A 13,768-nucleotide genomic window follows, 5' to 3' on the forward strand; every position below is an offset into this window, starting at 1 on the left:
GTCATTGAGAACTTCAATTGACCAAACCTGGTCAGGGCTCAATCAGGGCACTTGTTTCTCTTATGTCATCAAACAATACAAAACCACAAAGCATTACTGAAGCATCACTGTAGTTCTTACATCCATCAAAAAGCCTATGGAACTCACATAGCTAAATCTGTGTAAATAACTGAATTATGGTAGGCTACATAGCTGCCATTGTGAACATCAATTGGCCAAACCTGGTCAGGGCCCAGAGGGAAATGACAAAAGATTCTGCCTGTACAGGTGGCGGCAAGCTTCTCTATTATATTTCTCCCGATGAGTGAAGTCCAGAAGTCAACCTCACCAAGTCATAGCATAGAAATCTTGTCAAAGAACAAAAAAAATAATGGTATTTGTTTCTGTTCCTAGCAAAACATCAAAAGTTTCTGGTTTTCGTTCTGTGAACCGGTTCAAAGCCTTGGACCGAAAACAAGTTCAAAATGCTATTTTTGCAGTAGGGACACACATCGTTGGAACATATCATGTGGGTTTCCAGTAGATTGTTCACAAGGTTGTGCACCCAGGTTGTGATCCTTGGACATTCTAGATTTCTTTTATGTACAACAACCTTTTACAACATCCCATGTCTGATTTCTGAAAAAATGGGGGATTTTCTCCCTGGATAAGATCTTTTGAATTATGCGCCGGGCACAGAGAAGTTTTTAAGGGTGTTAAAATAGTGAAAGTGAACTCAGACACCCCCACGCATCTCATTTCAGACTACGCACTTAGATCGCTTAAATAGAGCCCTGAGACTTAAAGATCTAAAATTGCTACCAAAACAGATGTGTTAGGGGCAAATATAGCTGTATTGATTGGGGATACATTGTGCCAAATGAAAAATGACAATTGTCCTTGTCTTGTTTACAGATACAATATGGATATGTCACTTCAGCTGTGTTCTTAAATGCTCCTAAGCCACACATTGGAATTGTGATTGATGGAATGGCTTTCACATTGTTGCCCTCTACATTAACGTGGAAGCGTGCTGCAGGTTTTTTTTTTTTTTTTTTACTAACACTGTATTCTGAACATATATAGTTTTAATTCTGTGCTATTATTCAAATAGCATTCACAATATCACATGTTGATTTATTCAAAAGGTATTAATTCAAAATGTATGTTTTATATAGGAGTGGTAACATATGTGTCGCATATGTCAGCACTGCAATGCTGTTTTACAACTCAGGATAAGTACATAGCGGTAAATAATGAATGGACTGTATACTGTATACAAAGTGTGTGTGTGTGTGTGGTCATGGGAATGGCTTGTGCAGATCAACTCCACTCATCTAAAGTACTTAACTCCAAATCAATAAAGCAGCAGTTGCCATCCCAAAACAGGTGAATACATTAAGGCAGTGGTTCTGATTCTGGTCTGGCTTTGGGACCCACAATTTTCCATGTTCATTAAGTCGCGACCCTTATATATTTTTTGCGTTCAAGCCGAATATGCGGATATGGTGAACTACATGGTTAGACGCACAAAGTGCCTTGTAGGCCTACTTGTTTGGAACATTTTCATGTTTGGCATTACATTTGTGAAGTCTTCCACTCCTGATATTACCTTTAAAAGTCCTCGACAGGTTTGTAGAGGTGCTTTGTTTCCATGTAGCATTTTAGTGTTGATGGTCTCATGCTGTCATGTGCCGGCAATTCACTATACACCACACACTGGGGTTTCTGTCCCATGTTGTCCTCAATTTAACTGAATCCAAATCCTACTTACAGTATATCCAGGGCCATAGCCTACTTGCATTTACCGCTAAAATGATGTCTAACATGACCTATCATATAAACATTGTCTATGTCCATGGTAATAACTGACATAAGAATTAAGTTTATAATAATAAAGGTTCAATATTAGATCTGGGAGGTATTCCAGAAAGAAAGTTTAACAAACACTGAGATGGCCCGGCCGTGGCGCGACCCGGGTTCGATTCCCGCCCCGTGGTCCTTTCCGGATCCCACCCTGACTCTCTCTCCCACTCGCTTCCTGTCATTCATCACTGTCCTGTTATTAAAGGCATAAAAAGGCCAAAAAAATATACTTTAAAAACAAAAAAAACAAACACTGAATAAATAAAACTTCCAAAACACCGGTTACCAGTTAGTTCAATCAACCCTGTGTTAGTAAACCTAGAGTTGTGCGCGTTCACGGTGAACTTATAAAGGCATCATCTATTGAGAGTCGAAACCATGAGTGAAACCGGTGAAACGAAGAGCACCGTATTTTTCAGAGGCGGAGTAGCAAGTTCTCCTTGAGGCTTACGAGGAAAAACTATAATAACAAAAAAGAGCAATACTTAAGCGTCTGCCAAGGAACGAGACCTTGCTTGGCAGAGAATAGCCTAACTGACCGTGTAAATTTATGCGTAAGTTTAGGATAGCCTATTGATGTCAAAAGCACAATTAAATAATTCAGTGGACATTACGTATTGGCTGCTTTGAATGCTGCTTTCTTAAACTAGCCTACCTTGTCACAGATTGAGTGGCCGATAGACTCCTTGAGAATCCCAAATGTAATTTTCTATTTTAACGTGGGTTCTGCAGCTGTGGGCCAAGTTAAACCTTGTTTGTGCTCCAGCATTGGAAGGGCGATGAGTGTCGGAAGGCATGGGTATCCTCTATCCTCTAGTAGCCTACCCATCAAGTTCTCCTGTAACTGCATTAAGTTACAGCCTATACATTAATTAGTCTGTAGTGGATCTGATAATATTCTAGTAAGGTATAGGCCTAACGCACCCTGTTGAAATGTGTCGCTCAAATTAGATTCCCGGTACATCCTGGCATCGTGTAGGGCTACTGGGCCCTGCTATTTCACCTCCATGTTTGTGATGATATGTGAAGCATCACATAAACATCTGGCAGTTATTAAAATAAAAATGTGTTTTAAACACCAACACCATTAAGAGAGCATCCAAAAACAGAAGTGGCCTATAACCTATTCATTAGACCTTATGTGAGGACATTCTGAAAAAGCCAAAGCCCGTTTATTGAAAGCTCACCGGCAAAGACAGCTTATTGTCGGTGCAAATTTGGAAAATTTATTAAGTGATGCTGACCTGCCAGTTGGTGAAACTACACTTTAATGATCCTCGTGGGTTTGTGGGCAGGAAAACGAACGAAGTTGCAGGAACTGCTTTAGCGCAAGGCAAACTTTACGCACCGACCAAAAGCTTGCCGATATGCTCTGCGTCTCCAACACTACAAAAATTCCCAGTTGGAGAGCGATCGTCAATGCACATAATTTGGAGAGGCAAAAAGTGTAGCCTATTAAAAAATATATTTTATCCCAAATGCCATCAGCATTCTTAACCAAACTTAGTGACAACACACATACCTGCCTGAGCTGTTATGTAGCCTATATTTAAACTTATTTATTCATTTTCTATGTTTTCCCTTTTTTGTACTGTACTTGTTTTAATGAGGCCATCCTTAAAAATATTTTCGTTTGCCGTAACCGACCGACCCTGTCAATTTAGAACCGACCCAAATATTTTTTTTCCCCTTTTAGTCCGACCGACTTGCGGTTGTAAACTTCGCGTTAATACCGACCGATTGTTTTTACTCTAAACAACCAATACAAATGCAATAAAATAATATTTATTTTAGTAGGCCCAAGTATTGTGAATATAAATTGCCTACATGCAAACGTGGCACACTTAAAAAAAACCTGTGGCGTCATCTCTACACCATTGGTTTTACGCATGTCACACTATGGCCTACGCTTCGTTTCATTCACACAAACTGATAACGCTTTTACTTGGCACGAAGTTCTGGAAGAACTGTGGCCAGATCTTTTCTCATCCCTTCTCCCCTAGTCTACTTGGTGACCGTGTCGGAGTATTGAAATTGGTTGTGGTCTATTCAGCATTTCTCAAAATATGGGTCCGCAACATGGAGACTGCTGGTCCGCGGAGTCGTGGAGTGAAATTAGGCCGGTGCTTCATCTGATAATTTGCTGCGCAGTTGATCAAGAAACCGCGGATCGTGAAAAAGAAAACAAACGTTTCTGCTATCGATGTCATTAAACATGGAGCCCTACAATTAAGTGGTGGTATGAGCATTCATTCAATGCTGGCGTCTCATGCCGAGAGAAACTGAAACTAATCGATAACGTTGGTATCAAAGCTCCGCTTCAACCTGTTGGAAGGCTATTTATTTATTTAACGAAACTTAATAGAATGGCGTTGTTTTTGGAACTTCCTTAGAAACAGAGCAGAGACTGTATAATACACTGTATAACATTGAGTATTGTATACTCAAATTTCAATATAACGTGGCCAAGAGCTATCGTAGCCTTCTTTCTGGGTACATGTAGATGAGCCCTATGACCCAAAAGTCTGCCATGACCGGGCCTCAGGTCAAAGACGTTTGAGAAAGGCTGGTCTATATAACCTGCATCAGAATGAGGTTTGCAATGAATTAAGCCTGAAGGCACGGGTTGAAGACCCAGTCAGTTCGTCACGATATGCACATTTGTGTAAATTCATTCCTACGTAATCACCATGACCAAAATTGTACTTTTTTTTTTACTTTGAATCTTGAAAAAAAAAATATTGACCTACCTACCGACCCATTTTTTTTTTTTTTTTTTTTTTTTTGGCTGTTACTGCAAACAAAAATATTTTTAAGGATGGCCTGATATCTTCAATGTGTCTGAGATGTTGTTTGTCCATCTGTCTATGTCTGGAGAGCCAAAGACAAATGTCCACTATGGTGTAGGCTAGCTAGCCTAGGCCTACATTAAAGATTTATTTTATTCTATTCTGATCCACAGTGCGTAATGTAGGGATGGAGAATGCTTTTCAAGTAGCCTATAATTAGGATTCAGCTGAAAAACTGTAGCCCTCTTTGGAAAAGAAAGGATATCATGTGATGTTGTGGTCTTATCGCCCTCTCACGGTGAATTGCACGGATGAATATTACATGATTTTGTTCTTCTTTGTCAATCGGACCTTCGTCAAAAAGTATAAAAATAGCAGCCTGGCTGAACATGCACTGAAATAACCGAACATAATTGAACATAACCTGAACAAAACATACCCCCTACCAGGTTAAGTTCAGAGCCTATGTTACCATAGTTACTTACATAGCCTGATCATTTTTGAACGTTTTGGAACTGAAATCCTAGGTTTACTTACCTTTACTTTACTTAGGTTTACTTACTCTAGGTTAACATACCCAGTTAAGTTCAGAGCCTGTGTTACCATAGTGACTTACATAGTAGACATCCCAGCCTGCAAAAAGTCATTTCAGGGAGGTATGACGGCATTTTAACCGCAAGCTCCGCGACCCACCTAGAGCGGTTCCACAACCCACATTTGGGTTCCGACCCACCAGTTAAGGAACACTGCATTAAGGCCTCTATAGCCAGTTAAGGAACACTGCATTAAGGCCTCTATAGCCACTGAAAGACCAATATGACTCATTATACTCATTGTTGTAAGCCGTTTATCTTGCTGTAGTTGTACACTCTCACTGATCTCGCTGAGAGAGAAGAGAGAAACTGTTTCAGTGTGTCCCTTGAGAGCCTCTGTTGCATATACTTTCTCAAAGGAAGTTTGCACACAAAGAAACTTAACATTTCTTGTATTTACAGGAACTAAATTCATTGGTTTTGCTCTACGAAATTGGAAGTCTTTTTGGAGAACAGGAAGTGTATGTGTCCTATGATGGTGGATTCACTTACACTATTTTTTATGTAGCATCTACTACAATGGTAAGACTGGATATTATTTGAATTACAATTTCAAAATATATCCAATTGACACCCATTTCTAAACGACTACCAGGGGCGTAACAGGTAGTCAAATTGCACTTAAACTGGGGCATTAAACTCTTGCCAAATTGTTTCAGAAGTGCAGCAAATACATTTTATAAATGAAAGTTTTAAATGCAGTTCTTTACTCACTTCCAAATACACATTTCTGGGTCTTTGGTGATTCGGAGACATGCGTCAATGGAATCCTTTGCAGATTATAATATCTGTCTTTAAATTGAAAGTGACAGAGAAAGAGTGTTGAGCAGTTAAATATAAAAGGGCTTTTATTATGACCGCCGTGCTAGCGATTTTTAACATTTTCCCAGGTCATTTTGTATGAATGATTACCAGGACACTGAAAGACCGGGCTACACGAAACTTGGAGGGCATGTAGCCCCACAAGGATGACACGGAACCAGTGATTTTCGTTTTGATCCGTCGACCCCCAAAAAAAAAAGAAGTGTAGGGTGGACACAGTTTTCTGTGAATATCTCGAGAACTGTAGTGCCTAAGAGGACCAAACTTTTTTGTATGTTGGTCTCAAGGGACCATCTCAAATATCCCAAAACCACTCATTTGCGGTATAGTGCCACCTAGTTAAGAATGAAAAAGCAAAAATTAGGTGTTGTAATCGCAGGTATTTTTGGCTGACATGTTCAGAACCGCACAAAATTTGATGTGACACCGTTTCGTGAAAATGAAACACACCATTACCATCCCTCACACCCCCACAAGCACACACCAATACCCCACCCCACACACACACACTCACACAGACACAAAATCCCCCACACACACACACACAGACAGGTACATCGCCAACATACACAGACACACCCCCCCCCCCTCACGCACTTACAATCAAACTGTAGCACCCACACACACAGTTACCCCCACACACACACACACACACTCACACACCAATACCCCCCACACACACTCACACAGACACAAAATACCCCCACACACCACACACACACACACACACAGGTACACCCCCACACACACACACACACACACATAGACAGGTACATCCCCGCCAAACACACCCATTACCCCCGATTCCCCAAACACACACACACACATTCATATTCATAAACTGCACACAAACACAAACACACTCACTCACTCACATGAGTTGCAAGAGTAGGGGATGGAGTAGGAGATTTTGTAGGAGTTTGGACCGCTGTGCGGTATATCTAGTATAAAAAAAAGTTTAAAGGTGCCATGTGTAAGAATTGAGGTAAAAATATCCAAAAAATGAGCTACACGCATCAAAAGAATGAGAAGAAATAAGGGCGATGGTGTCATTAAAAAAATGACAAGGTATAGTGCTGCAGAGATATCAACCTGAATTAGCATGCTAAATTACTAGCCACAGCCCGACAGGTGTCATAATACCAGTTTCGCCATGGGAGGCGGTATCGCGGGCAACATAACCGCCAGCCAAACTGCAATACACGTGTCTCGGTTGTTACTCTAGGGTAGACCAACTCACTTTCTGGAGGTATACTGCTCCATCTTTTACGGAATGTGGAGTATGAATTGATTTTTTGGCAGACATTACACATGGCACCTTTAAAAAGTAACTGAAATTGGGAGGGAGAGAGAGAAGGCAAAAGTGTGAAAAGTGCAGGAAGAGAAGATGTGAAAGAAAGAGGGGAAGAGAAAAGTGAGAGATCCAATTGAATGGAGAGAGACACAGAGAAGAAGCTCCTTTTAAGTAACTAAGTAAGTATTTATTTCTATAGCACATTTTCTATGCAAAAAACTGCACCTCAAAGCGCTCCACTCACAAACAGCATAGACGGAGCGTCAAAGTCGCCAGAGTAGTGAGTGTGGTACAAAAATCATGTTAAGTTACCGCACAGTCAGTAAGAGCACAGGTGCTTTGCATGCACTGTAATTTGCCAACAGGATTGACACAAGTTCACCCAGGCTAACATAGGAATGCAATTTCCGATTTTACAGCAGATTTTAGGTGGTATATACAGACTGCCAGTTTCTGGAAACACTGTGGCTCTGGTGCAGGATGAACAGTACAATGTAAGAGAACATCATGTATGTTTCAAATAGCAGAAAATACAGCCCAATATTGGACATGTGACAACCCTGTTGTTTTTCTTTCCCAAGTTCTATTTCCGCAACACTGAAAATTGGGCTACCTCTCAATTGTCAGAAAGCTTTCCACTTAGAGACCCCCTGTACATGCTTGAAGTCATCCTGGTGGCAGGCTTGAGGGGCCACCTCATTGTATGGAGTCCACAAATGCTTCTTTACTCCCCACATGATGGTACAACTCGCTTGGCAGTTAACTGAAGAATTTGATCAAAGTTACTGCAGAAACATAACATTGTAAATACTGGACCTGCTGATCATCATCATACTTAGTTTTGTATTTGCAGGTACTGTACTTGTGCCTGTATCTGAATTTGGACATGAAGACAGTGCAGTACCACCACCTGATGTAATTGTTAAGGGGGTCACTACAGGTATGGTATTTAAAGCAACACTGCACTAATTTACCACTTTTTGAGTGCATTTATCAGGCAAGTGATATCATATTCAAGTTCATTTCATGGTCATGTGAAGGACAGATAAACATGTCATGTCAACACATGTCAACAGAGTTTTAATGAAAAATACTATGGGCCCTATTGTACACCCGGCGCAAAGCAAGACGCAAGGCTTGTTCTTATCTTAAACCCAATAAAGTGATTAATTTTTCGCTATGCGCTCCACTTTTATTAAATCTTGCACCCAGGGGTGTGGCAATTAATGATATAAGGTGTGGTCTGGCGCATGATCCAAAAAATCACTATCTTACACCCTCTAAAGATCATTACACTACTGACCAAGAAAAACCTGATCTATTGTGAAAGGCACAGATAAAGCACAGCTGAAGACACAGTCATGAGATATAAGCAGCCCTTAGCAACCAGTCCCAAACAACTCCTTTGCAGGATAAATATGCTTAGGATTTTTATTCAGTCATTCAAGCATTATATTACAGGCTATATTTTGATTTCAGACTACTGATTTCGATTTCAGGCTATTTTTGATAACCCCTTGTTAGTCAATAGTGAAAGTAAATAACTGTAGAAATGTTTTGTCATTGCCTATGAGACCATGGTGAAGTTAGTTTCACTTTGGCTATGTGTTAAAATAATAGGGGAGCGCAGATGCATTTAGGCAATACTCTGCTAGTCACACACAGGTTTCAGTAAAGTAAGGTTTAGTGGAATCCCTGTGTTCCATACACAGACTTGCGTGCAAGCAGATTCCTTCAAATGCGCTGACTGTCAAAATACCGACAGGCTTTTTGATGTTATGCCGCTGGCTCTTAAAGGGAATAACAGACGTCTCTCATTAGTTTGAAGGATATTATGCTCAAAATACACCCATGACTGATTAATACCCCTTTTCCACCAAGGCAGTTCTGGTGCTGGTTCGGAGTCAGTGCCAAGTCTCCAACCGGTTCTTTGCTTTTCCACACAAAAAACCTGGCTCTGGGTCGGGAAAACAGGTTCCAACTCAGCACCAACTTTGAACTGGTCCAGAAATAAGAACCGGTTACGTCAGGTGCTGGGAACGGGGTTTTCATGACGTTTCGAAAGTAAATGGCCTGGTTTTGTTTCTGAGTTTTCAATCGTCATCTATTTCAGTTCTACTCATCATAGAGTTCCCAAAAATCGCACATAAGTTGTGTTAGAGTGTCTATTTTCGTAATTTTAATAATATAATATAATAAAATATTGCGTTTTTGGCACTCAATGCATGGGAACAAAAAAACAGATGTTGGTTCGGACCTTGGTCCGGACTTTCAGGTGTGAAAACGCCCTAAAAAACTTTCTGGTTGCGCTGTATGAAGGTGACAACATGGCAATATATCAGTGTAGCAGTAGTGGATAAGTTTGATGCTGATTTGTTTTTACAATATTCACCGTCTATAGCTGGTAATGGGGCCATAGCTGTTGTCACCAGTGATGGAGGACTGTATTATGGTCGACTTGGCTTGAAAGCAGTTGTCGTAAAAGTAAGGGCAGTGTTTTTGGACACCATCACATTTTCATTGGAATAGTGTTAATATTGTGTGTTGTATACCTGCATTGACTCTCTGTATGCATTCCTTTCCATAGTTCCCAACAAACATCTTAGAAAAATTTGGACTGTATCCTGACAGAGTTATGTATTTTGATCAATATACAGACCTCGTATTTTTAGAGCCCATGTTTGACCAACACGAGAACCGAGTTAATTTCAGACACAGCCATGTCCATGTGCAGCAGCAGTTAACTCAAACATCAGCCCCAGTGATATCTTGTCCTGTAAGTAAAAACGTTTACTGTGTTAACGAAAACATTCAAATAACATACTGTTGATATCATGGTCCCTGATTGAAATGCCAGGCAAAGTGCAAAGTCAAGCAATGAGCAAAAAAACATCTTGTACTTGAAGTAAAGCAGAGTATTAAGTTGACCCACTAATGTTTGTGCATTTAGGTAGAGCGATTTTCTGGCGATTTTGATGGGAAGTTGTTTTACATTGACAAGGGAGACTCTCTCAAGCTGAGTTTGGACTATGTCCCAACTCCCAACTGTCCATTTTTTCCTGTGGTAAACATTTTGTTGGTCCAGTACAAACATGGAAATAAATATGAGTGTAAAATATGTTCTAAGTACAGTATTACATTAGTAATTTCAATATTAATTTGCATTTCTAGGTGACTTTAACAAATGCTGATGCATTGCATACTGAAGAGTTGATAGTGATGGATGGGACAACTCCAGATGGATACAAGACATTTATAATGGTAAGAATTGTTTTTGGTTTTTTGAAGAGGAAATACAACCCTGTTTCCAAAAAAGTTGGTATGCTGTGTAAAATGTGAATAAAACATAATTCTATTATTTGCAAATCATGTAAACCCTTATATTGAATTCTGATTAGTGCAACATTGAGGATTGGGGGCAATATTTGGGTGGAGGGCGGTTCAAAACTTTCAGCCATTGTATTATACAAATCCATTCATTACTTTATATTTACATTTTTGCAATAACAAGGCTGTCTTTTAACGTTTTTTGCTCATAGCATTGGTTCTACAAAGGGGTTTATGGGTGAACATTTTAATGTTATCATGTACATTAGATGATGAAATCCCCAAATTCTTTGCAATTTTTTGTGTGTTCTTAAATTGTTCCACACAGCTTTTCACAGAGTGGTGAATACCTTCCCATCTTGCTTTTTAAAATACCCAATCATGTTGCCAACTAATATAAGCATGTGTGAAATGTTCCTCTTAGTGTATTATTTAGCATTACACAATTTTTCTAGCCTTTTGTTGCCCCCGTCTCAACTTTTTTGAGATATGCTGCTGGCATCAATTTCAGTATAAGCCTTTACAGTATGTTGTTGCCGTTTGTCGTTTTTCATAAAATATTAAAATTCATCACTTGGTATGCTGTTGGGTTTGCAATTAAATAGGGGTTTTCATCACATTCTTTTTTTACTTATATTTTATACAGCATCACATGTCATTAGCTTTTATACTACAAACAGATTTATTTACATTTTTTCTGTTTTTTTTTGTTTGTTTTTTTTTTTTTTTTTTTTAGAAAATTGGGGTTAAACTATCAACAGCAGCTGAAGCTGACATGTAAGTGTGATTTGATTGTTATCAGGGGCCGTATTCACAAAGACTTTTATCTTACCACTAGGAGTACTCCTAAATCGCACTAAAAGATTTTAGCTAGGAGTTTTCTCTTAAAAGTTATTCACAAAGCCTTTCAGACCTACTTTTAGTAAGGAAAAATGACAACTCCTAAACTAAGAGTGAGCCTTCGTTGCTATGGATGACGTCATTACTCATGCACGAGCTTGACTGAAGTGACCACCTTGATTGGCTGACGATTGTAACGCGGGAATGATTCCAAACACCTCCCTTGCGATGATGAGTGACAGGTGACAGGTCTGAGAATGCGTGCGCTACACAGGTAGTGCGAAGAACGGAAGATGATGAATAAACTGAACTGAATAAAAAGGCCTAGCCTAAATAAATAAAGAGTAAGGCAAAACAAATAGCCTAGTAGCCTAATGAAACATGCGGATTGATGCAGTATCTTTGCAACATTATTAAATTAACCTGTCACCATAGCCTATGCCCACGTTTGCAAAGAGGAGAACATTTTAATTTGATTCACAATGAAACGTTACATTTAATTTACATGTTCACAATGAGTAGTTTTGCTTGTTGTTGGTGGCGTTATTGCATCCCTTTTTTGCCTACAATGCAAAATTGTTCCCTCGCGATTGGAAGCTCCTGTAGCCGCATACGCATTTCAAAACATTGCGACGTGAAATGCCACAAAAAGGGTTTGTGAATAGGTCTTAGTGAGTTAGGAGTCCTCTCGACTTCTTTTAAGCTGTCCCAGACTTAGGTGCTACTTTTAGGTCTAAAATGCTTTGTGAATTACTTTTAGTGAAAAACGCCCATTATTTTTAGGAGTTGCTCCTAAATTCGCCAGTTAGGAGCTACTTTTAGCCTTAAAATTCTTTGTGAATACGGCCCCAGGACTAGACTGTTATGAGTAACATATCAATGGCATAAAGCTATGTGCCATGCTTCAATAATTATTTTAAAATATAGTTGCAAGCGACAATGAATGGGATCTAAGCTGTTTTAGAGCATGGGGCCTTGAGATTGTAGAATTGTGGAAAAACTGAGGAAGAGTATAATTGAGATTGCAGATATGTGGGAAAACGGAGGAGGAGTCAGTGCTCCACTAAGCCCTATGATAGTAGAAGTATTAGTAGTAGTGGGCGTAGTAGTTGCTATTACATTTCTGTCGAACAACCTAGATATGGTGGGGGCGGCGCCAAACAGAGTCTAATAGATGAACAGATAAATCGTTGGATATAGATAGTTGGATAGATGTAGGTCATGGGTGAGCAACATATTTCCCCAGAGGGCCATTTTGATAAAGTAAGTGGAGGGCCACACATTGGACAACTGAAATAAAACATGAATCACATAGTGTGGTTATGTTAAAAAAAAATACATGAATTACATGAATTTGATATACATGACAAATGGCAGACTGATTTGCAATGATGAAATTTTAATTGTGTCCGTAGCTAGCGTAGCGGTCTTAAAGGTATTGTCAAAGTTTTTTTAGTTTTTTTTCCATCATCTACTTCCTGAATTTTTGGTCAATGATTCCCGGGACACCGAAACACCGGGGCACATGAAACTTGGTGGGCATGGACGAGCAAGAGGAGGAGTACAGGAGCCTGGTGGAGGACTTTGTGCAATGGTGCAAACTCAATCACCTTCAACTCAACACTTCAAAGACCAAGGAGATGGTGGTGGATTTCCACAGGTCTAAGCCCGCTCTGCTACCAGTCTCCATTGATGGGGTCAATGTGGAGGTGGTAAGCACCTACAAGTATCTGGGTCTCCACCTGGACAATAAACTGGACTGGTCAGCCAACACTGACTCACTCTACAAGAAAGGGCAGAGCAGGCTGTACTTCCTGAGGAGGCTGCGGTCCTTCAATGTCTTCAAAAGGATGTTCTACCAGTCTGTTGTTGCCAGCGTCCTCTTCTATGCAGTGGTATGCTGGGGAGGAAGCACAAAGAAGAAGGATGCTGGGCAACTTGACAGGCTGGTAAGGAAAGTAGTGGGAGCTGAACTGGAGTGCATCACTTCAATATCTGACAAAAGGACCCTGAACAAACTGATCAACATCTTGGACAATGAATGTCATCCACTCTACAGCACTATTAAAAAGCAAAAGAGCTTGATCAGCTGGAGACTTCGCTCACTGCCATGCACAACTAAAAGGCTGAGGAAGTCATTTGTCCCCAGGGCCATTGAACTGTTCAATGCTTCACTAAAGGGAAGAGGAGAGATACAGATAGACTTCTCTGCTTAGTCTGTCTGCCTCTCCACCCTCTCCATGTTTGAGTACGGACTG

The 13,768-nt window shown here is 40.1% G+C and overlaps 1 protein-coding gene across 4 annotated transcripts in view; it reads left to right on the top strand.

Annotated features, from left to right (window-relative positions):
• Positions 1-13,768, top strand: part of LOC125289095 (cation channel sperm-associated auxiliary subunit delta-like) — a 70,344-nt gene that overhangs the window by 35,246 nt on the left and 21,330 nt on the right. For 3 of the 4 annotated variants that reach the window (XM_048235777.1, XM_048235776.1, XM_048235775.1), the window contains exons 5-15: positions 895-1,018; positions 1,158-1,228; positions 5,630-5,749; positions 7,763-7,837; positions 7,925-8,084; positions 8,197-8,283; positions 9,745-9,827; positions 9,931-10,119; positions 10,294-10,407; positions 10,515-10,604; positions 11,407-11,447. In XM_048235777.1, the coding sequence (XP_048091734.1) occupies positions 895-1,018; positions 1,158-1,228; positions 5,630-5,749; positions 7,763-7,837; positions 7,925-8,084; positions 8,197-8,283; positions 9,745-9,827; positions 9,931-10,119; positions 10,294-10,407; positions 10,515-10,604; positions 11,407-11,447 (1,154 nt within the window). The remainder of the gene's footprint in view (positions 1-894; positions 1,019-1,157; positions 1,229-5,629; positions 5,750-7,762; positions 7,838-7,924; positions 8,085-8,196; positions 8,284-9,744; positions 9,828-9,930; positions 10,120-10,293; positions 10,408-10,514; positions 10,605-11,406; positions 11,448-13,768) is intronic. The other variant, XM_048235778.1, reaches the window with a different exon arrangement.

The sequence above is a fragment of the Alosa alosa genome, chromosome 24 (genome assembly GCF_017589495.1).
Source record: "Alosa alosa isolate M-15738 ecotype Scorff River chromosome 24, AALO_Geno_1.1, whole genome shotgun sequence".
Taxonomy (NCBI): Eukaryota; Metazoa; Chordata; class Actinopteri; order Clupeiformes; family Clupeidae; genus Alosa; species Alosa alosa.